Genomic DNA, 27,756 nt, shown 5'->3' with positions numbered 1-27,756 from the left:
TGGAGGCCTTCCACTTACTGAACACATCCTTGTCAGGAAAAAATAACTTATCCCGATCCACTCTTCCTAGATCTTTTTTCATTTCCACAAAATTAGCCCTTCTGCTATTTAGAACCTCAACTCGAGGACCAGACCTATCCTTATCCGTAATTAACTTGAAACTGATGACATTATGGTCACTGGACCCAAAATGTTCGCCTACACATACTTCTGTCACCTGACTGTCTGGTTTCCTAATAGGAGATCAAGTATTGCATCCTCTCTTGTAGGTGCCTCTATATATTGATTTAGAAAACTTTCCTGAAAACATTTCACAAACTCCAAGCCATCTAGCCCTATTACAGTTTGGGAGTCCCAGTCAATATGTGGAAAGTTAAAATCCCCTATTACAACTTCCTGTTTCTTACATTGGTCTACTATCTTTATACAGATTTGCTCTTCCAATTCTCTCTGACTATTGGGCGGTCTATAATACACCCCTATTAGTGCGGTCACACATTTCCCGTTCCTCAGCTCCAGCCATATGGCCTCTGTAGACAAGCCCTCCGGTCTGTCCTGTCTACGCACAGCTGTGATATTTTCCCTGACGAGTAATGCCCCTCCTCCCCCTTTCATCCCTCCCCCTCTATCACGTCTGAAACAACGAATATTTCTATCATGTATAAACCTTAGGTGAGAGGTTATCTTTTTGTATTAATGTATTAAAAATAAATTATAAATTCTACCAATGGAACCTCTTACTAAAGGATTCATATTCAAAATAGTATCCAACAAATCAGATTCTTGCATATATGGAAACTTAGATAATTATTTTTGTAAAAAATTTCTAACCTGAAGATATTGCAGAAAGTGTGTATGAGAGAATATTTTCTAATTAACTCTTCAAAAGTCATCAATCGACCATCACAAAATAAATGATAATAAAAATAAATAAATCTGCAAAAAAATATAGATCCCCTTAATCACTAAAGATTAAATAAGTTTGGGAGAGAGAACTTAATGTGACCTTTGTTAATGAAGATGGTCAATTCTTCTTTAATATGTGCCAATCAGTGTTTAATTCAATTTAAAATTGTTCACTGTTACTATTTAACAAAGCAGAGAAGATCCAAAATATTTCCTAACATAGACAATTATTGCGATAGGTGTAAAACTGAAGTAGCCACTTTTTCACATATGTTCTGGTCATGTTCTTCATCAAAATCATTTTGGAAATCTTTATTTTCTACTATTTCTAAAGCACTGAAAATTAATTTACAATCTAATGTACAAACCTTTGATTTCTGTCTATACATGCAGTCCTCGCATGACCTTTATCCTCCTCCACCTCACTATCTGCTCTGACACTCTGGTTCCCCTCCCTGTGCAAATCTTTTTAACCCCCCCCCCCCCCGAGCAGCACTGGCAAATCTACCCGCAAGAATGTTGGTCCCCCTCCAGTTCCGGGGCAAACCGTCCCGTCGGAACAGGCCCCACCTTCCCGGGAACAAAGCCCAATTGTCCAGAAGCATGAAGCCCTCCCTCCTGCACCATCTCCTTAGCCACGTATTTAGCTGCACTCTCCGCACATTTATATTTACAGGGACTTTACTCCTGACGCCGGTCCCGGGACCCGACCCGTTTACAGACCCGGAGCGGAACCGGAGCAGATTCTCAGCCACTGGTTTACATCCCCAGTCGCGAAGAAAGTATAAAGTTTCCCCGTGAATTTATTCCCAGTGAAGGTGTGGAGATGGGACTTGGTCTCCGCGTTGTAAAATGAAACTGTCCCGGACTCGTAACTGAGATAAACTCCCACCCTCCCGGGGATGGGACCGGCAGGGAGACGGGACTCGGGGGAGGGGAGATCACGGTCCACGTCATAATCCCGATATAACACGTCACAATACTGCCCGATGACCCAGAATCCGGTCTCCGGACTCAGTCTGAATCGTCCCTTCCTCTCCACAGACTCTGCGGCGACTCCCAGCCACCAGACCCGATTCCCCGTCACCTCCACCTCCCAGTAATGTCTCCCCGATGTGAATCCCTCCGATCCCAGCACACAAATCCAGTGAGTGAATCTCTTCCCGGTGTCAGGGAGATTCCTGCAGGTCCCGGTCCGTCTCACACTCTTCCGATCCTCAGACACCTCGAGATACTGATTCGCCGTTTCCACATCCAGGGTGACAGAGACTGGGGGGAGAAGCAGAGAATTAGAGAGTCCCCGGGGATCGGGGGGAGACTCGGGCAGCGCCGCCCCGGGGATAGGGGGGATACTCGGACAGCGCGGCCCCGGGGATCGGGGGAAGACTCGGGCAGCGCGGCCCCGGGGATCGGGGGGGAGACTCGGGCAGCGCGGCCTCTGGAACCGTGGGGAGACTCGGGCAGCGCGGCCCCGGGGATCGGGGGGAGACACGGGCAGCGTGGCCCCGCGGATCGGGGGGCCGATAAGAACCTTTGACTCGACAAAAGCAGATGGACAACTAACCCCAAGGGTTTTCCGCTGGACGGAGAGCAGAGAGACCCCTGGCCCTTGACTCCTCAGACAGGGGAAACATCCTCCCTCACTCCTGCCTGTTGACCCCTGAAAGAATTTTGTGTTTCCATTAGATCTCCTCTAATTCTTCGAAACAGGGAACAGAGAACATAGAGCAGTACAGCACAGGAACAGGCCCGTCATTCAATGTTCACATTCATTTGTGAGTGTGAAGTGGGGCAGTGTGATGGTTTGAGACAGTAAAGGAGGTGATAATGGGAACCAGTAAGGGAGAGATGAATGGCAGATTGAACCAGGAGGGGGAGGGGTGGAAAGCCCGTGGGTGAACTGTGTGTGTAGACGTAATGAGAAGCTGGAGGGGCAAAGATGGCAGATGAGGATGACTTTGTCCCCTTTCCCACAACCCCATCCCCCGCAGCCCCTCATTAGGACAGGGGATGAATTTGCAGGAACCCTTAAGCAACACAGGTCTTGATGAAGTGTTTCAGTCTGAACCGTCGACTGTTTACTCTTTTCCGTAGAAACTTCCCGGCTTGCTGTTCCCCCAACAATTTGTGTGTGTTACTCTGCTTTAAATATACTCAATTATTTGGCCTCCACAGTTGCCTGTGGCAAATTCACTATCCTGTGGATAAAGGATTTCCTCCTCATCTCTGTCCTAAATGGACATCCCTATAGTCGGAGGCTGTGCTTACTGCAAGTTAACCTTTAGGGAATCCTGCACAGCGACACCCAAGTCCCTTTGCTCTTCTGATTTTTGAATTCTCTCTGTTTTCAAAAATGTCTATGCCTTTATTCCTTCTATCAAAGTGCATGCACGACTTCCCTACCCGATAATCCATCTGTCACGTATTTGCCCATTTCTTGATCTGTCTCTGCCCTTCCCCAGATTCCGAGCTTCTGCAGCATTACTTGCCCCTTCACCTATCTTCATATCATCTGCAAGCTTGGCCACAAAGGCAACAATTCTGTCAACCAAATCATCCTTCTGTCTATCTTGGCTTTGTGTTCCTCAAAGAATTCCAACAGATTTTTCAGGCAAGATTTCCCCTTAAGGGAAGGCATGCTGTCTTTGCCCTATTATATTATGTGCCTCCATGTATCCAAAAGCTCTTCCTTAATACTGGACTCCAACATCTTTCCAAACACACCACATCCAGACTAACTCACCTATAATTTTCTTTCCTCGGCTGCTCTGCCTTCTAAAAGAGTGAAGTGACCTTTGCAATTTCCAATCGTCTTGAATGACCGAGTATCTAGTGATTCTTTAAAGATAATTACTAATGCCCCCATATTCTCTTCAGCTAACTCTTTCCAAACACTGGGGTGTGGTCCATCTGGTCCAGGTACCTTCAGTCCTTCAATCGTCCCACGCACTTAGTAACAGCAACAACACTCATTTTGTCCCCTGACACACTCACATTTCTGACATACAGCTGGTATCTTCCACAGTGAGGATTGACACAAAATACTAAACAAGTGCCTCTGCCATGTCTTTGTTGTCACATTTCTCCTCTTCAGTGTCATTTTCTTGGGGTCCAATATCCACTCTCACCTCTCTTTTACTCTTTACAGTTTTGTGTCCTCTTGAGTATTGTAAGCAAGCTTTCAATCCTATCTCACTTTCACTCCTTATGGCTTTGTAATTGCCTTCCGTTGATTAGCAAAATCTCAATAATTCAACATCCCGCTAATTTTTGCTCTATTGTATGTCATCTCTTTCGCTTTTATGCTGTCTTTGACTACCCATGTCAAACATGGTTACCTCATCCTCCATGAATAATAATACTTCATCTTTTGGATTTATCCATCCGAATTACCCCTGGAATTCCAGTCTTTGTTGTTCTCCAATCATCCCTGCTCGTGTCCCCTTCCAATCTATTTTGGTCAGCTCCTCTCTCATCCCTCTGTAACTAACTTTACCCCACTCTGAAACTGATACATCTGAATTTATCTTGCTCTCAAACTCTGGGGTGAATTCTATCATTTTATGATCACTGTTTCCTGAAGGTTCTTTTACCTTAGTCTCACAATCATATCTCTCATTGTGCTCAACCACAAGCTGTCCTAAAAACCCATCTCGGGGGCATTCTACAAATTCCCTCTCCAGGAATACAGCACCAACATGATTTTCCCAGTCTAGCTGCATGTTGAAACCCCCCATTCCGATCAGCACCTTGCTCTTTTTCTGTATCTCCTGGTGTAATTTGTATCCCATTTTGATCCTGGCTACTATTTGGAGGCCTGTATATAATTACCATCAGGGTCTTTTTACCCTTGCAGTTTCTTAACTTTACCCACAATGACTTGACACCTTCCAATCCTATGTCACCTTTCTGTAAGGATTTCATTTCATATTTTACCAACAGAGCCTCCCTAGCCTCTCTGCCTACCTGCCTGTCCTTTGAATACAAGGTTATCCTTGGAGGTTAGGCTTCAAGCCAAGATCTCCTTTCAGCCACAACTCAGTGAAGCCAACAACGTTACACGTGCCAATCTCTACCTGTGCTACAACATCATCTACCTTATTCCGTATACTGGTGCATTCAAATATAACACCTTCAGTCCTGTATTCATCAGCCTATTCCACACTGTCCACATGAACTTAAGCAAGGCCTTTGATGTCGATGATAAACCACATTTCGGGTATTGTCTGCATTTCCAGTTCCCCAAATATGGGAAAACATAGAAAACCTACAGCACAATACAGGCTCTTCAGCTCGCAAAGCTGTGCGGTACATGCCCCTATCTTAGAACTACCTAGGCTTTACACATAGCCCTCTGTTTTTCTAAGTCCACCTAGCCATCCAGGAGTCTCTTAAAAGACTCTTATCGTTTCTGCCTCCAACACCGCCACTTACAACCCATTCCATGCACTCACCACTCTGTGTAAAAAAAAACTTACTTCTGGCATCTATTGTGTACCTCCTTCCAAGCACCTTAAAACTATGCCTTCTCATGCTAGCCATTTCATCCCTGGGAAAAAGCATCTGACTATCCACACGATCAATGCCTCTCATTATCTTGTACACCTCTATCACCTGTCATCCTCCGTCAGGATTCACTCAACCTATTCTCATAAGGCATGCTCCCCAATCCATGCAACATCCTTGTAAATCTCCTCTGCACCCTTTCTATGGTTTCCACGTCCTTCCTGTAGTGAGATGTCCAGAATTGAGCACAGTACTCCAAGTGGGGTCTGACCGTGGTCCTATACACGTGCAACATTACCTCTCGGCTCATACAGAATCCCACAATTGATGAAGGCCAATGCACCGTATGCCTTCTTTACCACAGAGTCAGCCTGTGTAGGATGTCATTACACTGGACTTACACTGGATGTTACCAGGACTGGGGGGGGCTTGCGTTAAAAGCAGAGAGTGGATAAGCTTGGACTATTTAACTGGAGTGTAGGATGTTGAGGAATTACCCCTTATTGAGGTAAATGCATTCATAAATGGCTTAGATAAAGTGAGTCTTTTTTTCTGAGAAATTGGAGTACAGAACCAGAGGGTTCAGATTGGAAGTGAGACGGGAAATTTTTATGAGGTATCTACAGGGTAACATTCTCACAGAGAAGGAGGTGGTCCAATGCTGTAGAAACAGGTAAAATTAAGTATTTTAAAATAAATTTGGACAGGTACATAGATAGGAAATGGTTAGAGGGATATGGGGCAAACACACACAGATGGGACATGCGCAAGAAGATATCCTAGTCTTGCAGATGCATGAAGTGGGCTGTGGGTTTAACATCTGTCAAACCCTTCCCAAATCATCCTTCTGAGGAATCTCACCCTGGAGTCTGTCTGTGAAGTGTTGATGTGACGTAACGTCAGAGGGCAGCTCAGTGTTGACCATGTGTCACACTCTGATACTGTGTATGTGTGTGTTGATTGTGGTAAATATCAGTGTGTTTGTGTGTACACATTGAAGGAGAGTGTGCACGTTGAAGAATTTGTATGTTACAGTGTGTCATCACATGTCTGGTGTGTGTTGACAATGTGTCACACATGATTGAGTTGTTTAAATGAATAAATGACTGTCTCTGAAGAGACTGGTTTCCAGGTTACTGAGGGAAATAACAACGTACATTGCTGAGGCTCTGACTGCAATCTACCAATCCTTCCTGTGTATGTGTGTGAGGGAGTTTTGCCAGGCCGGTTATGCTGTGTGTGCTTCTCCCGAGATGAAATCTTGACCCATGTCAATGCTTGTTGGTGTGTCCGAGCTCATTCTCACGATGCTTCAATGTAGTGGTCTGATCACCATAAGACATAGGAGCAGAATTAGGCCATTTGCCTATCGAGTCTGCTCCGCCATTCAATCATGGCTGATCCTTGTTTTTTCCTGCTCAGCCCCACTCCCCAGCCTCACCCCCACAACCTTTGATACTCTGTTCGATCTGGAAGCTATCAAGCTCTACCTTAAATATGCCCAACGACCTGGTCTCCACAACTGCCTGTGGTAACAAGTTCTGTGTATTCGCCACCCTCTGGGTAAAAAAAATTCTCTGCATCTCTGTTTTTAAATAGACGCCCCTATATCTTGTGGCTGTGCCCTCTTGTCGTAGACTCCCTCACCATGGGAAACGTCCTTTCCACATCTACTCTTGTCTTGACCTCTCAACGTTCAAATTTTTCAAGGAGATCCCCACTCATCTTTCTAAATTCCAGCGAGTACAGGCACAGAGCTATCAAATGTTTCACGTATGCTAACCCTAACATTCCTGGAATCATCCTTGTGAACATCCTCTGAACCCTCCCAAATGCCTGCACATTATTTCTTAGATGAGCAGCCTAAAACTGTTCACAATACTCAAGGTGAGGCCTCACCAGTGCCTTATAAATCCTCAGCATCACATCCCTGCTCTTGTACTGAATGCTGATGTTGCATTTACCTTCCTCACAATTCACTCTACCTGCACGTTAACCTATACGGTGTTCTGCAGAATAGAGGTCACCAGCCAACAGGGGTCAACCACCTTTTTTGCACCACGGACCGGTTTAATATTGACAATATTCTTGTGGACCGGCCGACGGGGTGGGTGGAGGGGGGGTGTTAGTCACAACCGGAATATCGGTGATAAGTCAGCTATAACTCACTTACAAGTGGCTCATTCACTCGATTTTATTTCCCAAAGGGTTTATCTAACGAATTCAATATTAAACAGACAGCACATAGTTTCCTCGTATGAATACAGTGATAAGTCATATATAACTCATAAGTCAATAGCATCATAACATTTTAAGTAAAGTTTGGATTATAAACACAGCACATATTTTCCTCGAATGTACATATAAAATCATTCCAACAAACCAATATCGCTGAATCAGTGGGAGACCAGGCCTTGTTTCCCACTGACGGGATGACGGGGTGACGGGAGACAGCGATACTCAAAGGGTGTTCCTTATTTACAGTCTATTTCGCAATTTACTTTTCGTGGCTCTCAGCACTTGTTTCTGTCCCGCTTGCTCTCATTGTTTTGGCTCAAAAAACTCAACGGGTTTGTCTTCAAGTGCAGGGTGCTTGGACTCAAGGTACCGAAGCAGTTTGGAGGGCTTCATTGCCTAATTAGGCAGCCTCTAGGCCTGAACTCCAGCCTCCCACCCGCCCGCTGCCAGACGTCTTGGCCAGGTGCGGCTGGTCGTGGGTGGGGTGAGAAGGCAAGGTAAGGGCTGGAGGTCCCCGGGCCAGGGCTGCGGCTGTCGCAGTCCGGAGTGTGAGGAGAGTGTAACGGGGCACCCTTGTAGGTAGGTAGGATCTATCGGCCAACAAAAGTGTGGCTGGAGGGATGACTTTCAGTAGATCGCAGCGAGGTAGCTGCTATGCTACTTACGAAACCCTGAGCCCGAACTAGGTCTTCTGTGAATATTTTAGCACCGGGTCCCCCACAAACATACGGTGGGCTAACCAGATTTAGAGGTGGCACCCGTCTGTCCGCACTCCAGGCCAGTGGCAATGGCACTTCTCGTCGGCCGGTTACCTGAGACCGACCAGTGATCCCTGGTGCGAAGGCGTCACTGATGACTGATGACTTCGCGTGGGTTCAAGTTCAAGTGGGCATGACAGGGAATGAGGAAAGGTGTAGCTAACTTACATCGCAAAATCATATCGTTTCATCGTGGCCCGGTAGCGCATGCTGGTTGTTGGGGACCGCTATTTTCGAGCACCTTCTCCCTTGTAACAATAACTGCACTCACTTCTCCTCCCTTGCACCCTTCAACATCTGGCACAGTGCTAGTATCCTCCACAGTGAAGACTGGTGCAAAATACTCATTTAGTTTGCTGACACAATTGTATTTCTATATTATATTAACCAGCCTGTTATACATACTATTTATCATTAATTACTATGAACTGCACATTCAGATAGGGGTGTAACATAAAGATTTTTACTCATGTATATGAAGGACGTAAGTAATAAAGTCAATTCAATTCCATGTTTCATTTTCCCCTCCCAATCATTCTTTCAGTCCCTCTCTGTAGGTGTTTAAAAGCTTCACAATTCCCTGTCTTCCTATTAATTTTTACTTTGTTGTATGCCCACTCTTTTGCACTTAGATTAGCTTGTCTTCCCCTGGCAGCCACGGTTGTACTATTTTGCCTTTTGAGTATTTATTTATATTTGTAGTACATCTATCCTTCACCTTCCTCATTTTCCCAGAAACTGACACCATTTCTGCTCTGCTCTCATCCCTGCCAGCAGCACCTCCTTGCCAAATCCTCTCTCAGACCACTAATTTCTTTTACTTCTCTGAAATATTACAACATTAGACTTTACTTTCTGCTTATCAAATTTCAAGTTGAACTCAGTCATGTTGTGAGCACTGCTTCCTAAGGGTTCTTTTAACTACTCACCTCTGGTTCAATACATAACATCCAATCCAGTAGAGCTGTTCCCCGAGTGGGCTCAACGACAAACTGCTCTAGAAAGCCATCACATTGCATTCAACAAACTCACTCCCTTGAGATCCTTTACCAACCTGATTTTCCCAATTGACCTGCATGTTGAAATCTCCCATGATTATCATAACATTGTCGTTTTCATCAGCCTTTTGTATTTCCAGTTCTAATCTGTGGGCCACAACCCACTGACTGTTGGGAGGCCTGTATATGACTGGTGTCAGTGTCATTTTTACTTTTGCAGTTCCTTACCTCAACCCACAAGGATTCAACATCTTCCAATCCTATGTCACATCTTGCTGCTGATTTACCAATAGAGCCACACCTCCCCATCAGCCTTCTTTCCTTCCTCCGATACATTGTGTAACCGTGAACATTCAGCTCCCAACTACAACCATCCTTCAGTCACGTTTCCGTGATGGCCACAACATCATACCTGACAATCGGTAATAGTGCAACAAGATCATCCACCTTATTTCTCATACTCCATGAATTAAGATATAACACTTTATGTACTGTATCTGCTACCCTTTTTAATTCTGCATCTCTAATGCACTGATACTCACCCTGCTGGCTGCCATTTTGTCCTCGTATCTGTCCGTCCTATCTGACTGTCTGACTGCACGATATCTTTGCATTTTTACCATCAGTCCTATCTCTTCACTCCAGTTCCAACCCCCCGCACCCCCACCAATTAGTTTAAACCCTCCCCAACAGCTCTCTCAGACCTCTCCGTGAGAATATTGTTCTCGCTCTGGTCGAGGTGCAACCCATCCCTTCTGAGCAGGTCATTCCTCCACCAGAACAGATCCCAGTGATCCAAGAACCTGAATCCCTGTCCCCAGCACCATCTTCTCAGCCATGTTCTATCTGTCAAATTATCCTGTTTCTACCCTCACCAGCACGGGGCACAGGCAGCAATCCAGAAATTATAAACCTGGAGGTACTGCTTCTGAGCTTTCTACCAAGCTCTCCAAATTCTATTATCAGGATCTCTTTGCTTTTACTTCCTATGTAATTGGTCCCAAAACGTACCAGGATATCTGACTGTTTTCCCTCCCTCTCTAAAAATGCTGCAGACACGATCTGAGATGTCCATGACCTTGGCACCAAGGAGGCAATATACCATTCTGGTGTCCCATTCATGTCCATAGATTCTCCTATCTGCTCCCCTGTAGATTGAGTCCCCTATCACGACCACTCCCCTCTTCTGCCTCTAACAACAGTGAGAGATGCTGATCCAGAAGGTGGAAGACCTGTGTCAATCAGACACTGGACTCACAGGGCACAAAGGACTTGTGTATTTTCCTGACAATCTCGGTCACCACACTGATACCCGCTTTTATTCCCTACAGTATCATGAAACCTATGTTAATTTCCCAGCTCCTGTGGTAGGATACAAAGTAGTGTTTTGGCATGTTAGTGCCGTGTGCCTGTGATCAGGACACAGTGTTCATCTGTCACTCCCGTGTATTGGTTGTATTGTGACCCTGTGCTGGTGTGTTCAGGGGTCTGACATCTCCAGCTGACCATGTGACAGTGATGCCTCCCAGTTGGTGGGGCTGATGCGGAATAAACTTCAGTTCCCCTTCAGCCTGTTATTACAGCCAATCTTTGCCTCAAGTTATGAATTAATTGTGTCTGATAAACAAGAAAAAATGAATCTTTGTAGTTTTACCTCGGTTAATGGCATCAAGTGTTTCTCTCAGCACTGTGTTCAACAAATAGAGGTGATCGAATTTTTCAACCGGTAGGGCCTCATCTGTCACTGACAATTCCTGGACTTCGTCACTGATTCTGTAAATATTAAACTGCTGGTGATAAACTGGAATTTTGAACTATTTTACAAATCCATACAGGGTTTCAGTAAAGAGCATGTCCTACCTCCTGTTTCGACAAGCTTCCTCCTGAAATAAATCAAACACAAATCCGATTAGACTTGGACTTACAGTCCACATCCTGAATTTCATCCAAATCATTACAAGGTGTTGAAAATTCCCACTCCCACAGTCACAAACACACACCAGCAATACAGAACCACGGGGAAAATTACAGGAAAAGTTTCTGAAATTCAGACCATTACTGAGAGGATGAAACTTACGGGAAAGACAGGACAGGCTGTGCATTACCATCTGGATAAGGCGTCAGAATGATAAGATGGAACAATTTAAGATTAGTGATGGATTTGCTTGCGCGAAGGTGAAAAAAGTACCTCATTTATGGCGAACACGAGAGGACATAGGTGCTTGGAAGTAGTACGGAGGAGATGTCGGGTAAGTGTTTTGGAATGGGTGGAATGAGCTGCCGGCAACGAAGGTGGAGGTGGATGCGATAGGGTCTTTCACAAGACTCCCACACAGGTACATGGAGCTTGGAAAAATAGAGAGCTATGGCTAACTCGAGGTAATTTCTAAAGTGAGTAGATGTTCGACACAGCATTGTGGGCCAAAGAGACTGTATTGTGCTGCAGGTTTTCTTTGTTTCTATGTTTCTATTTATGGGGAGACCTTCAGCCAAAGATAAAATGCCAGGAGGTTTTTAATAAATCCCACAAGAAATTTAGTGAAGAGGATGTGGAACTCAGTGCCACAGGAGTGGTTGAAATGGAACATCAGAGACTGAATGTAATGGGGAGGCTGGATAAACACGTGAGGGACCAGGGAAATTGATAGAAGATGGACCTAATGGCCTGCTCATGACAGAAAATGGGACACAATCCCATGTAAAACTTATCCAAAAAAGTAGAGACAGTGAAAGTTTCCGCAATCTGATGACTGAAGGGCCTGTATTGTGCTGTAAGTTTTCAATGTTTATATTTCTACGTTTCTAATGTGAAATTTAAACGAAAAATTAAAGAAACATGGAAGGTTTCCCTAATCTGACAGAAACCGGACATGGAGGATAAGTCTGATGTGTGGGTCAAGTTCTTTGTTCTCACTGATTGACAGAGAGACCCTCTCACCCACCGCACCAGACACACTCACAGCCTGTGATTGGAACTGGGTGTTAATGGAAGTTTTAGAGGATATTTAATGTGGTAATTAAGGACACAATCAGCAGCTCTGTGTTATGATCAGAGTAAATCATTTCAGAGAAGATTGCATTCTGTCCTGGGATGTACAGAAGTTGTGGAAGTCCAGTTTTGGGACAACAACAACCCTGAATAGTTGCATCAATTGTCTGGTGAGAAACAGTTTACTGCTATTTGTAAATGCTGTGTGTAAGAGCAACACGTTTGTTTTCTGTCTGCATTGTATTCTGAGTTACGTGTTTATTACGAAAACCAGTCAGGTGAGTGGGGACATGGTAAAAGCGAAGGGAATAAGTTACGTATTCGTACTTTGTTCTGGGCTGTTTTGAGCCTGGGACTGGCAGATGTCATATCTTTTGTTGACAGATTAATTGCAATTTAATTTATGATTAATTATGCAGAAAATTCATCGCTTAAATATTGTATGTTGCTGATAAAGGATGAAATATCTGTCTCCGACATTTTAGAATGTCATTAGCGGAGTGATTGGAGGTTCCTCATGCAAGGAGAACACTCTGTGTGAGGACACCAGCAGCGGTAATTGATTTGGTAGAATTGGCCGCTGTGCTGTGTTTATTTCAAATATACCACTGTTCATTTAGTTCAATTTGACAGAAATAAATTAAAATGTAATCCCTCACCTTGAGAAATATCACACCATCTTTCTGATCCATCTGTTCCTTTAACTTTGAGATTTCCTCCTGAATTATCCTTATATTCTCTTGAATCTTAAGAAGATTTTTCTCCATTGGATTTAGAATCCTCGCCTCTTCTTCCCTGAGATCCCTGAGTAAGCTCTGCTCTTTCTCAGTGATAATCTGGTGCAGTTCAGCAAACTGGGATGTGATGTGGGACTGAACGCTGTGTGACTGTTTCTGTCGAATGAAAGGTGAAGATTAGTTTACTGCATTGCTGTGTTGCATTTCCTTATGACATGAAGGTGACCATTCAGTCCATTGGGGTCCATACTACTTCTGAGACATTCCCGTCAATCCCATTCCATCAAGTTTTCCTGAAACCTGTTCTCCCTCATTGACCCATTAACTCCCACCTAATTCACACACACTCTCCATCACCTTCACAGGGTTAATTGTAATTAACCATTTAACCAGCATGTTCTTGTGATGTGTCTAAAACCGTCATGACCACAGGGAGAGCATGCAAACTCCACACAGACAGCAGCAGAGGTCAGGATCGGACCCAGGTCACTGGAGCTGCGATACTCGGCTCTTCTGCATTAAAAGGAGCAAAACTCGACAGTAATATCAGAAATTCCGCTCAGGAAGCCTCACCCGAACTCCGGAAATCTTCTCTTTCTGTTGCTGCTCCTTTTCCTGGAAGTCTGATTTCTTTTTTGTGAGAAAGTCTAAGGAAGATTTTAGCTGATCCTGGAAGTTCGAGAGTGAAGGAAATAGAGACAAAGATGCATCAAAAGAAACAGGTGATCAAACCCGATTATCACACAAAATGCCGGAGGAACTCAATGAGTCAGGCAGCATCTATTCAGGGGAAATAAACAGTCGGTGTTTCGGGATGAAACCCATCATCAGGACTGGGAAGGAATGGGGCAGAAGCCAGAATAAAAAGGTTGCAGATGAGAACCAGCTGACAGGTGACGGGTGAGACAACGTGAGGGGGAACGTGGCGGGGGGTGATGAAGTGAGAAGCAGAGAGGGGACAGGTGGAAGAGGTCAGGGCTGGAGAAGAAGGAATCTAATACGAGAGGACAATCGACCATGGAAGAAACGGGAAGAATTTGGGGCTGTTTGGAGCCCTGAATGGTGGTGAGGCAGGGGTTGATAGGAGTCAGGTGTAGCACTTGTCCCGTTTGCAGGTATCGGTGTCAGGAGGGAGATCAGTGGGGAGGAGCGAGTGGATAAAAGGGAGTTATGTAGAGAGCGATCCCTATAGAGCGCGGAGTGTTGTAGTGGTGGAGGGTGGGAGTGGGCCTGTGCTTCGTGGTAGAAACCGATTGAAGATGGCGAACGGTGGGGGGATATGTTGTTTATGGAGGCTCGTGTCGTGGACAATAGACGATGGGGTGAGAATCAAATTCGAGTTAGTTTTACCTTGCAGAGTGTAACAGCTTCTTTAATCGGCATGAAGCGGTGCTGTCTGTGTTGCTGCGCAACCGCACAGACCACACAGATCAGTGTCTTGTCCGTTTCACAAAACAGCTTCAGTTCTTCCTCATGTTCCTCGCAGTGAAGTTTACTTTCCTTCCCTTTGGGATTCAGGTTTATATTTCGAGCTTTTTCAGCCAGATTTGCTAAGGCCCGATTCACCCTGAGGCTGCGGTCAGCAAACTCCTCTCTACATTCCGGGCAGGGGTTTCTCTCCTCCCTTTCCCAACACCGTGTGATACAAGAGCGACAGAAGTTGTGTCCGCACCCCAGTGATACCGGATCGGTGAAGAAATCCAGGCAGACGGGACAAATTACCTCCTCGGTCCAACTCTCGGCCTTTCTTTTCGAAGCCATGTTAACTCCCGGCACTTCCTGATTCAGAATGCTTTCACTTTCGGGGAGCTGCTGATCGCCTGCAGTACCGCGATTGTCCACTACGCGCGCAGCAGACTCGGGGAATGAATATTATGTCACTGCGTATGTTCAGTGGGAAAGAATTGTGGCCATTTCCATATCAGCGTGGGATCAGAAACACATTCAGTAGTTCCTAACAGAAATGAAAACTCGGCTATGGACTGCCTAAGCCCGGCTACGAACGGAGGAGTGTTAGGCATGGTTCTAGCAACCCCATCCCGTAAAAGCCCAGTGCGACAGAAACGTCAACTAAATCTCTAAAGGCCTCATCCCTGGGATCGGAAGGACCTTCCGCTGGAAGACGATTGAATCGTGTGGATAGAGGGGAGCCACAGGCCCGATCAAATCACGGCCCTGGGCAGAGGAATCTGGCGAGCTTGTGTCCCGGTGGCGTGATGGGCTAAAGAAGAAGCAGAACAGAAATGAAAACGGACAGAAAAGCCTGGTTCAGTCTGAGGCAGGACTGAAAGGGGCAAATTCTAAAAAGAGAGCCACAAGAGACTGCAGATGCTGGATTCTCGAGTAGGAAACATGATGCCAGAGAAACTGAGCAGTGACTAGCGGGGTACCGCAAGGCTCAGTGCTGGGACCCCAGTTGTTTACAATATATATTCAGGATTTAGACGAGGGAATTAAATGCAGCATCTCCAAGTTTGCGGATGACACGAAGCTGGGCGGCGGTGTTAGTTGTGAGGAGGATGCTAAGAGGATGCAGGGTGACTTAGATAGGTTAGGTGAGTGGGCAAATTCATGGCAGATGCAATTTAATGTGGATAAATGTGAGATATCCACTTTGGTTGCAAGAACAGGAAAACAGATTATTATCTGAATGGTGGCCAATTAGGAAAAGGGGAGGTGCAACGAGTCCTGGGTGTCATTGTACACCAGTCATTGACGGTGGGCATGCAGGTACAGCAGGCGGTGAAAAAGGCAAATGGTATGTTGACATTCATAGCAAAAGGATTTGAGTACAGGAGCAGGGAGGTTCTACCGCAGTTGTACAGGGCCTTGGTGTGACCGCACCTGGAGTATTGTGTGCAGTTTTGGTCCCCTAATCTGAGGAAAGACATTCTTGCCATAGCGGGAGTACAAAGAAGGTTCACCAGATTGATTCCTGGGATGGCAGGACTTTCATATGAAGAAAGACTGGATCGACTAGGCTTATACTCACTAGAATTTTGAAGATTGAGGGGGGATCTTATTGAAACGTATAAAATTCTAAAGGGATTGGACAGGCTAGATGCAGGAAGATTGTTTCCGATGTTGGGGAAGTCCAGAACGAGGGGTCACAGTTTAAAGAAAAAGAGGAAGCCTTTTAGGACCGAGATGAGGAAAAAGTTCTTCACACAGAGAGTGGTGAATCTGTGGAATTCTCTGCCACAGGAAACAGTTGAGGCTGGTTCATTGGCTATATTTAAGAGGAAGTTAGATATGGCCCTTGTCGCTAAAGGGATCGGGGGTATGGAGAGAAAGCAGGTACAGGGTTCTGAGTTGGATGATCAGTCATGATCATACTGAATGGCGGTGCAGGCTCGAAGGGCCGAATGGTCTACTCCTGCACCTAGTTTCTATGTTTCTATGTCAGGCAGAATCTGTGGAGAGGAATGTACAATCAACTTTCAAGGTCGAGATCATTCATTCCGAAATGTCGATTCTCCATTTCCCTCCACAGATGCTGCCTGACCCGCTCAGTTCCTCTTGCCGCTTGAATTTGTTTTCCTCCGGGTTTAAGTGAGACAGACTGGGCTGTAAAACCGGGGTTAAGTAAATATTTAAAGCAGCTATTAAATCAGTTCATGCTGTCAGGCTCCCGATGGTTAATCCCCTATCGTGCCCCAATTTCAGCTCCAGATATTATCTGAAAACCCCGTCTCCGTGTCCAGACTCCATATCAGAGCTCCGTGTCAAGATTCCTCCTGCTCGCTGTTCAAAGTTCACGTCTGCGCAAGCATCCCAACTCAATCTCCGTGCCTGAGTCCTGCACTTGGATTCTCCTCAGTCGCTTTGAGTAACAGAACGAACTGGCCATTTCCGTGCTACCTGTTCCCTTCGGCCAAAAGGGAGGGCTCACCAGTAGAAAGGAGAGTCAGACAACATTCCCTTCTGTCCCCCAAACCCGGATGTAGATCCAAGCTACTGAAAACTACCACCAACAGCCCCTGTCTCTGTCCGCCTTGGTGGACTCCGGTGCCGAGGGAGATCTGTTGGATGAAGACACAGCTTCCCGGGCCGGAATTCCTCGGGAGCCGTTGAGTACCCCTCTGGAAGCCCGGGCACTGGACGGAAGACGTCTGGCCCGAGTCACTCACTGACCACCACCACTGTCTTTGGTTCTCTCTGTGAACCATCGGGAACAGGTACAATTTCACCTAATTTCCTCTCCTCAAGCTCCTATAGTTCTTGGGTATCCCTGGATAAGCCGCCATAACTCCCACATTGATTGGTCCACTGGGAAGATAGCCGGCTGGAGTCCGTTTTGTCACTCCGCTTGTCTACAGTCGGCCCTTTCCCCTGTAAAAGCCACCGCGACCTCGTCTGCCGCTGAACCCCCTGACACGTCCGGGGCTCCAGCGGAGTACCACGACCTGGGGCAGGTGTTTAGTAAGCACCGGGCCCTTTCCCTGCCTCCACTCCGACCATACGATTGTGCTATTGACCTTCTCCCCGGAGCTCCTCTCCCCACCAGTCGGCTCTATAACATGTCCTGACCAGAGAGGGAAGTAATGGAGGATTACATCAGTGAATCTCCCCGGCGGGCATGATCCGACCCTCCTCCTCGCCAGCAGGCGCAGGGATCTTCTTTGTGTGGAACAGGGTTGGTTCACTACGTCGTCCATCGACTAGCGAGGCCCAAATCATAAACCATAAAGAACGAGTATCCACTGCCCCTCATAAACTCCACTTTCCAACCACTTCACGGAGCCACCATCTTCTCCAGGTGGGACCCACGAAGCGCCTGCCATCTGGCCAGAATAAGGGAGGGAGACGAGTGGAAAACGGCATTCAACACCGCTCTAGGCCACTTAGAATTCCTGGTCATGCCATTTGGCCTCACCAATGCCCCCGCTGATCTTCCAAGCCCTGATTAATGATGTCCTAAGAGTCTTGATTAACCGTTTTGTGTCTGTTTATCTGGATGACATCCTAATCTTCTCCAGCAGTTTCCAGTTCATGTCCGTCAGTTGCTACAGAGGCTTTGGGAGAACAGATGATTGGTTAAAGCTGAGAAGTGTGAGTTCATCTCCTGAGGGAACATCACCGAGAGCGGGCGAGTGAGAGCGGATCCCGAGAGGATCCGGGCGGTGGCGGAGCGGCCATGACCCACGACACGCAGGCAACTCCAGCCATTTCTGGGCTTCGCGAACTTCTGTCGCCGGTTCATCAGGGAGTATGGTCGGGTGGCGGCGCCCCTTACCCACCTAGGACCCCTTTTCATTGGGACCCCGAAGCTGACTCAGCGTTCTCAGAGCTGAAGAGGCGTTTCACCTCCGCTCCCATCCTGGTCCAACCAGACCCCTCTTGTCGATTCATTGTGGAGGTCGACGCCTCCGACTCTGGGGTGGGAGCGCTCCTCTCCCGAAGTTCAGGTCCTGATCAGAAACTTCATCCCTGTGACTTCTTTTCTCGCCAGCGGTCTCCCGCCGAATGAAATTACGACGTAGGGAACCGGGAGTTACTGGCGGTCAAACTCGCTTTGGAGGAGTGGAGGCACTGACTGGAGGGAGCGGAACATCGGTTCATCATCTGGAGCGAACGCAAGATCCTCGCATACATCCAAACGGCTGGACGCTTGAATTCCCGCCATCCCGTGGGGCATTAATTTTTGGCCGGTTCAGGTTCACACTCATCTATCGTCCGCGGTCTAAGAACGGGAAGCCCGATGCTCTCTCCCGTCAATACATTTCCGAGGAGGGCCTTCCCAACTCCGAGACCATCCTTCCACCATCCTGTGTAGTGGCTGCACTCACCTGGAAGATCGAGGCCATAGTTAAAGTGGCCCAACGGACTCAACCTGACCCAGGCAACGGACCCTCCAATCTCCTCTTTGAGCCCGATTCCGTTCGATCGCAGGTTCTCCAGTGGGGGCACACGTCTCGATTCGCCTGCCATCCCGGGATCGATCGGACTCTGTCCCTCCTGAAGAGACATGTCTGCTGGCCCTCCTTGGACACTCCCGTTCCTTTGTCTCTGTCTGTTCTGCTTGCACCCGTGGAAAAGCCTCCCACCGACCACCTGCTGGATTGCTTCGTCCCCTACCTGTCCCGAGCCGCCACTGGTCTCACATCACGCTGGATTTTGTTACGGGACTACCTCCTTCAGATGGGAACACTGTCGTACTCACCGTGGTGGACGGCTTCTCCAGAGCGGTGCACTTCATAGCCCTTCCCAAACTCCCTACAGCTCGGAGAACAGCCGACCTTCTCGTCCATCACGTCTTCCGCCTGCACCCCTCTGACATTATTTCTGACCGGGGTCCCCAATTCGTCTCACAAGTTTGGAGATCATTTAGTCAAGCCCTGGGAGCCTCAGTAACCCTGTCATCCGGACCCAAAGACACTGAACTACCAGGAACAGGACTAGGCGTAAGAAGGAAGCAAGGACAGTGGGAAAGAAAGGACGCTGGACATGACACAGGCTCCGGACGAGACAAGGATTCCGGGCCTGGGCTGGGACTTGACGATGATAGCGGAAGCAGGACATGGAACTGGGAACTGGGAGCCTGGGATTGGACTCCCAGCCAGAGACTGGACAAGGACCCAGAACCTGGGTCTTGCCTCGGGCTCGGACTCCAGAACCAGGCTCGGACAAGACGTGGCCACAGGACAAGGAGAGTCACAGGACTGGACGTGAGACTCCTGGACAGGACAAGGGAACCCCAGCACCGGGCTGGGCAAGGTACACCTGGGCTGAGCGTGGCACATGACAAGACGAGAACACAACGCCGTGGCTTGAACAGGCAAAGGACCTTGGACCTGACTGGGACTGTACGAGATCCCAAAGCCTTAACTTGGTCGAGGAAGAGACAGGGACGCAAAACACAGAGCCGAGGGAGAGACAGGGTCAAGGAAAACCAAGGCCCCTCCTTGGATACAGGACGTAGGCCCGTGAGTCATTACACAGAACACAGAGCCGGGACGGGACCCCTCCTTGGATACAGGACGGGACTCATTACACAGAACGCTGAACACGACAAGACGGTTCCCAAAGCTAGGTAGCGGCAAACGGGCGGACCTGCCTAGCGGAGTTGTGGACACAAAGAGTAGTTCCTAACAGGGCGAGGCTCCCGACACAGGCAAGACGAGGCAAAGTTCCAGGCAGAGGCGGAGCGAAGCGAGGCGATGCAAGGCTCCAGGCAGAGGCGAGGCGAGGTAAGCCTCCAGACACAGGCGAGGCAAGGTTCCAGGCAGAGGCTCCAGGCAGAGGCAGAGCAAGGCGAGGCGAGGCTCCAGGTAGAAGCAACACTAGGCAAGGCGAGGCGACGCAAGACTCCAGGTAGAGTGAAAGCGAGGTGAGGCAAGGCTCCAGGCAGAGACAGAGCAAGGCGAGGCGAGGCTCCAGGTAGAAGCAACACTAGGCGAGACGAGGCGAGGCAAGACTCCAGGCAGAGTCAAAGCAACGCTCCAGACACAGGGCAACGCAAGGCTCCAGGTGAGGCAAGGCAAAGCAAGAGGAAGGTGAAGGGAAGGGATACAGACGGGGGTTAGGACAGGAACAATCCAGCAGCCAGAGGCTGAATCCTGAAGCTGTTTATGAGACCAGCCCAAAGAAGAATCTGCTGCCTCAAAAGAAACTGGGAAAACCCGGAAAACCTGGAATAAGGAGCATGGACCGAAACATGAACCGGAATGCGGGTTTCACGGACCGGACCATGACAGCGTCTGCATCTCAATGTGTTATATGTCTCCGCATGTGTGTCTGTCCGTCTCTTTGTGTGTGTGTGAGTGTTTGTGTCGGAGACCAGCGAGCAGACAGCTCTCAGTCTTTGTTGTGATGGTGTGACTACTGAGAACAAATGGCGAGTGTGGAGGAAACCCTTTTCAGGACACCAGAGGGATGTGTGGACACTGGCTCAGGGAACTGGATAGCATTGCATTGCTTGTCAGTGATACAGAAATATCATGGGCTTAATTCTGAAGAGGGAAGAGCTCGGACAGTCTCTACGCAATGCATTGGGGAGGCTGAAATGGGAATGACAGACTGAACCTATGAGGAGCGCTTGATGGCTCCAGGCCTGAACTCGATGAGATTAGAAAAATGAGAGAGAAATCAGATTGACACCTATCGAATATTGAATGCAGACTGAACAGAGTGGAGACCTGGGGGCGGAGATGTGAAAGTGTGTGTGTGTGTGTGTGTGTGTGTGTGTGTGTGTGTGTGTGTGTGTGTGTGTGTGTGTGTGTGTGTGTGTGTGTGTGTGTGTGTGTGTGTGTGTGTGTGTGTAGCAGCTGGACCATGGCCCTCAATACCCCTCCCGTCCATGTACCGATCCAAACTTCTCTGCAATGAAATCCATAACTTCCACTGACAGCTCTTCCCACACCCTCAACACCCTCTGAGTGAAGGAATTCCCACTCAGGTTCCTCTTAAATATTTCACCTTTCACCCTTAAACTGCGACCTCCAGTTCCCATCTCACCCAACCTCAGAGGAAAAATCCTGCCTGCGTTTACCCTGTCAACAACACTCATAATTTAGTATAAATTTGCGAAATCTCCCTTCATTTTCCAACACTAAAGGAAGTAAAGTCCTTACCTTTTCCTGAAGCTCGAGTGCTCAAGTCCCAGCAAACGGATTGTAAATTTCTCTGCACTCTTTCAATAACCATATATAACCATATAACAATCACAGCACGGAAACAGGCCATTCCGGCCGTCCTAGTCCGTGCCGAACTCTTAATCTCACCTAGTCCCACCTACCCGCACTCAGCCCATAACCCTCCACTCCTTTCCTGTCCATATACCTATCCAATTTTACCTTAAATGACACAACTGAACTGGCCTCTTCTACTTTTGAGGAAGCACATTCCACACAGCTATCACTCTCTGAGTAAAGAAATACCCCCTCGTGTTTCCCTTAAACTTTTGCCCCCTAACTCTCAAATCATGTCCTCTCGTTTGAATCTCCCCTACTCTCAATGGAAACAGCCTATTCACGTCAACTCTATCTCTCCCTCTCAACATTTTAAATACCTCGATCAAATCCCCCCTCAACCTTCTACGCTCCAATGAATAGAGACCTAACTTGTTCAACCTTTCTCTGTAACTTAAGTGCTGAAACCCAGGTAACATCCTAGTAAATCGTTTCTGCACTCTCTCTAATTTATTGATATCTTTCCTATAATTCGGTGACCAGAACTGTACACAATATTCCAAATTTGGCCTTACCAATGCCTTGTACAATTTTAATGTTGTATCAATGTTGTTGATAATTTTCCTTCAGGCCAGTAACAAAAACTACACACAATACTCCAGATTAGACCTCACCAACGTCTTATGTTTGATGAGTTTCCAGCAGTAAATCTGACCTGCTGCGAGAATGACCTGTTTTAAGACTCTTCAAAACCGAGAAGGAATCTGAACAAATTACACCTTCACATAGACAGATTTCCTCCACCCACTGTAAGCACGAAATGATGGCAAGCGATTCTGTTGTTAATCCTGATAAATGGCTGGTAGGTCGTTTCTTTATTGTTATCAATAATACACGCATAACACAGCAACACCAACATTCCCAGTTAAATGATATTTTGATCCCTCTGGAAAAATGGTTAAACTATCTCAATAATTTCCTTACAAAATTGAAATATTGAAACAACAAATTCTCAGGCATAACAGAATTGTTAGACTTTATTAAATCGTGTATCCTATAACCAACTAAAGGCATTGAAAGAAACAAGGTGGGGTTACCAAGAACACGACTGTGGGACATTTTTCACAACCCAACGAACCCATATTTCAAGCGTGATAAGAACACAGGCACCTAAAGCTAAAAACGCTCTTCTTGTGAAGTTCCCAACAGTCCTCCAACACACCTTTAACAGGATGATCATTTCTTCCCCCTTAAATTAGTCTAGTATATTAACATTAAATTTAAACTCCACAATTTCAACCAGTAAAGCCGAAACAGGGGACGACCTGACTGCACCACAACACAATCTCAAAGCCTGTGCTTGTATCACACCTAAACATTATAAAGTTGAAGCTGAAGCTGATCTATAAACCACAACCATAATCAAGAACAGATCCAATTAAACAAACAAAATTGGTCAACAAATATTTTCATGTAACACCCCAGAATACCCGCAGGGATAACTGAGAATATTTAATGTTTCTTTATATTTATCAGTTATTTTCTTATCCGGTCCTTCCATGTCAGCTTATTATCCGTCCACATGCCTGGAAATCTTACCACTGACACCTTTTAAGGAGTTTGACTATATCATTTTCAATCACGTACAGGTCCATTAATCCTGTCTGTATAACACATAACTTGTCCCATCTATTTGCCGAGTGTTCGACCTTATTAATTGCGAATGCATCCTATATACAGTAAAATTGGAATATCTACCTCTAATCCATAAACGTCCATCAGCTGCATATAGTGATTGACACACACCAAAACCAATCTCAGAGAAAATTATCACTATTTATAACAAGAAGTAATAAATACTGCTTTATGGGATCCCAATCTCTATCTCATCTCAACCTGAATATAACTCGTCCACCTGTACCTGACACAAGACGTCCAATTACATAGAAAAAAGATAATCACCTCCTCCATCCTCGTTTCCACAATTTCATATTTTTCCTTCCATAAATACCATTTGCCTATAGAATAGTAAAAATATTGATGTTACAACATTTATAATTAACTGTGATTTCCTAATATCATCTTCCAACCATAAAAATGAATTCTATGTCACACTTGCCCACCCATAATTTACAAGACGTCCAAATAAAAATAATCAGAAAAAATGGTACAATAGCCCCCTCGATTGCATTTCCGAAAATTAATCAAAAGTCCGCTCTTAAATAAATATCATTTGCTTTTTCAATATCAAAAATATTTTACAACATTTAAATTAATCCAATCTGATGTAATAGGTTTCCAAATACTTTAAGCTGTTGTATTTTAAAATATGTTGAACTCTGTCCCTGTGGAGTCGCTAGATGGTATTTATAAACCCGAGGCATGCGATGCTTCAGCATTTCGTTGCAATAGGCCGCCTGTGGCACAGGGGGACACATTGGTGCACAGAGAAAATGTCGGCAATGTTGAAAAGGTACCAGAGTGTGGAGAAAATGTTGTCCGTGTTCATTGCCGTCATTGGAGTTCCTGGTGAGTGAGCAGAGCAATTCATGTTTGGTATTTCTGTGTGTTAACCATGTGAATCTGTTTATGATCAATCAAAAAGCTTCCAAGTTGATGATCTTTGCGTAGATATCCATCAAAGATATCGATCCTGTCAATTCAACATCCTGATTAATAAATGCATTAAATTAAAGGCAGATGGGCTCAGGACATGGAACAACACCTGGATTTATGATATTGTAGCCATTATTCAGACTTGTTTGCAGGAGGGCTAGGACCGGCATCTCCATATTATGGGGTTACGTTCTTTTAGATGCAACAAAGCGGGAAGGATTGAAGGAGGAGGTATGGTGTGACTAGTGAGGGAAACTATCACATACAAACTAGGCATTAATTCCCTTGTAGCTCAGCTGAAAACCGTCTCATGTGTTCAGGTCTGAAAGTGTTCCCCTGCACACATCTGTCACAAAAAGTGGGAACAAAGGGAGTCTTTTCTGGTTGTCTGATAATCTCTCGTGGATTTCCACAGGGGTCTGTCTCGGGACCGGGTCCTGTACCTCTACGTCAGTGACTTAGATCACAGAACTTTTGGCTTGGTGGCCAGGTTTGGGAAGGTCAGAATGTGAAATGGGAACAGATGGACATATGCAACGAGTAACTTGTGCGTGGCATTCCGAAGCATTTCTTTGACTGGCATCTGCCGGGAAAATGCGGAACTGAATTAGATTCAATGTTGTTACGAATATAGAAATAACTGCAGCTGGTGAGAACGATACTTGATCTGCTGTTAGGAGATGAAGCAGGACAGGCGACAGGTGTTTTCTGTAGGACAACACTTTGCATCGAGTGACCACAATGCAGTTAGTTCCAAAGTCAATATGAAAAAAATTAGGACGCGTTGTCCATCAAAGTCCAATTTTGATGATATCAGAAACGATCTGTGCTTTCGGGCAGACTGTTCTATATATTTCAAGAGATATTGAGGCCATGGTTAAGAAAGAAAAGGAGGTCCATAGCAGATAGGAACAAGCGATGTGCTTGTGTGTTATAAGAAATGCAGGAGAATATTGAAGCAACGTCCAGAGGACAAAAGGCGTCCTCTGGAAGACCAGGATGATAATTCGTTCATGGAGCCAAAAGTGATTGACGATATTTAAAATATTGTTTGCGTCTTTATATATTCGGGAGTCCGGCACAGAGTCTATAGAAGTAAGACAAAGTGATATTAAATTCATGGACCCTACGCAGATTAATGAGGAGCAGGTCCTTGTCCTGTGCTAAATTAGGGTGGATAAAATCCCCTGGTCTGACAAGGAGCCATCGGACCCAATAGAGTCAAGTTGCTAGGAAATTAACAGAGATATTTCAATCATCCTAATCGACAGGTGAGGTGCCAGAGGATTACATGATAGCCTATGTTTTTCCACTTCGAGGAATACAGTTCGATATTCAGTCACAGGTAGAAACGGGAAAGAAAGCTTTTGACACATTGGGCATCATAAATCAAAGTGTAGATAACAGGAGACGGGATGCTACGTTGAAGTTGTATAAGACATCGCTGAGGCTTAATCTGGGGTATTGTGTGCACATTTGGTCATCTATGTAAGGATAGATAAAAATAAGGTTACATAAGTGTCGTATAGATTTACAAGGATGTTGTCGGGTCCAGGGGACCGGATTTATAATGACAGATTGAATAGTTCAGGGCGTTATTCCTGGGAACGTAGACAATTGAGAGGAGATTTGATAGAGGTACACTGAATGAGAAGTATAGATATGGCCAATGCAAGCAGGCCTTTTCCACTCAGGTTGGCTGGGACTACAAACGGAAGTCATGGGATAAGGGTGACTGATGAAAAGTATAAGGGGAACCTTTTTCACTCAGTGAGTGGTCAGCACAAGTGGTACATGCGAATATCATTTCAACGTTTAAGAGAAGTTTGGATTGGTATATGGATGGTGGGGATCTGGACGGCTATGTTCTCAGTGCAAGTCAATGCGTGTAGTAAGGTTAAATGTTTCAACATAGACTTGATGGGCCAAAGGACCTGTTTCCTTGCTGTTCTTTTCTAAGAGTCTATGACATGTTTAATGCGCTCACGAGTGATCGAATTGCCACATGAAACATGCATTCTGTTCTCCCATTGTTGTTGTTCATCTTTGAGCCGATCATTAATTCATCCATCTCTAAATGTACTCAAATACTTCCTCTTCTGTCCTTTGAAGAAGCACGTTACCACCCTTCATACCTCCATTTCTAAATCAGAATCAGTTTTATTACCGTTGAATTATATGATAGAAATTTGCTGATTTGCGACAGGATTAGTGTGTAAATACATAAAATTAACATAAATTACACAGAAAAATATTGAAAAAATGTATAATGATGTAGTGTTCATGGGTGTATGGACCATTGCGATATCTCCCAAGATCCTGCGAGACTTTTCACACAAAAGAGCAAACTGCGTTTCCAAATTCATCTTGTCAAGGTCCCTGAGCATTTTAACTGTAATGGCTGGATAGCCAGAAAGTACTATGAGAAACCTCAGTCGCTCTTGACATCAACCTGTAGCATCAACACAATCAAGAACCAATATTGGAACTGATCGTGAGGAGGTGGAGGAAGGCATTATCTCTCTGCAACTCCGTCACTTCATCTTCTCATTCTCCGTACGAGCCGAAGGTCATCCGGCTGCAGCTTCCGTTTCCTAATACTGTCTGTATTTTTTCTCCTCAATTGGCAACTCGCACCCCCCCCCCCCGGGTGATCACATGGGTTTGGGCGGGATGAATAATAAAATAAAATGGGCGGCATGGTGCCCTGTTGGTTGGCACTGTTGCCTTGTGGGATTCGGTGAAATCTAGAATCTAGAATTAAGATTGGATCAGCCATGATCTTGTTGAATGGCGGAGCAGGCTTGAGGGGCCGATTGGCCGACTCCTGCTCCTAACTCTTATGTTATGTTCTTATGTATGAACCAGGTCTCTGGAACTGAGTCTGGCTCTGTGGTTCGGAAACAAATGGTCGAGACAATGAGAGCACTGGAGATGGAGAGAGACTCCCGGGTGGCATGTTGCTTCCCAGATGCCAGGGTCAGGGATGTCTCAGATTGGGATCACAGTGTTTTAACACGGGAGGGCGAGCAGCCAGAAGTCGTAGTACATTTTGGCACCAATCATAGGGGAAGATAGCGACGGAGATCCTGGATGGAGAATATAGGGAGCAATGCAGCAACCTGAAACACAGGACCAGAGGGCGAGTAATCGCTGGGTGGCTGTCTATGCCACGCTCCACTGAGGGGAAGAATAGGATGACTTGGCAGATGAATATGTGGCTGACGAATTGGTGCAAGGGGCAGGGTTTCACGGTTCTAGGCCATTGGAATTTCTTCCGGGAATGACTATGACATGCAGAAAAAAGATGGGTTACCCTTGAACTCGAGGGAGTCCAATATATTTGCGTGCAGTTTTCCTGGAGCTGTTGGCAAGAGT

At 46.1% G+C, this 27,756-nt stretch overlaps 2 protein-coding genes across 2 annotated transcripts in view; one reads left to right on the top strand and one right to left on the bottom strand.

Annotated features, from left to right (window-relative positions):
* Window positions 1-27,756, top strand: part of LOC140720244 (E3 ubiquitin-protein ligase TRIM39-like) — a 420,075-nt gene that overhangs the window by 90,666 nt on the left and 301,653 nt on the right. The gene's annotated exons all lie outside the window — the stretch shown is intronic.
* On the bottom strand, window positions 10,732-15,320 carry LOC140720242 (nuclear factor 7, brain-like). The gene is made up of 4 exons (XM_073035120.1): window positions 14,483-15,320; window positions 13,706-13,801; window positions 13,055-13,288; window positions 10,732-10,815 (listed from the first exon to the last, which is right to left on the bottom strand). Exons 1-4 carry the CDS (start codon window positions 14,891-14,893, stop codon window positions 10,732-10,734), a joined length of 825 nt encoding a protein of 274 aa, XP_072891221.1. The 5' UTR covers window positions 14,894-15,320.

The sequence above is a fragment of the Hemitrygon akajei genome, unplaced genomic scaffold (genome assembly GCF_048418815.1).
Source record: "Hemitrygon akajei unplaced genomic scaffold, sHemAka1.3 Scf000038, whole genome shotgun sequence".
Taxonomy (NCBI): Eukaryota; Metazoa; Chordata; class Chondrichthyes; order Myliobatiformes; family Dasyatidae; genus Hemitrygon; species Hemitrygon akajei.
The sequence above is the reverse complement of the archived record's forward strand: the minus strand, read 5'-3'. Positions and strand labels throughout refer to the sequence as shown.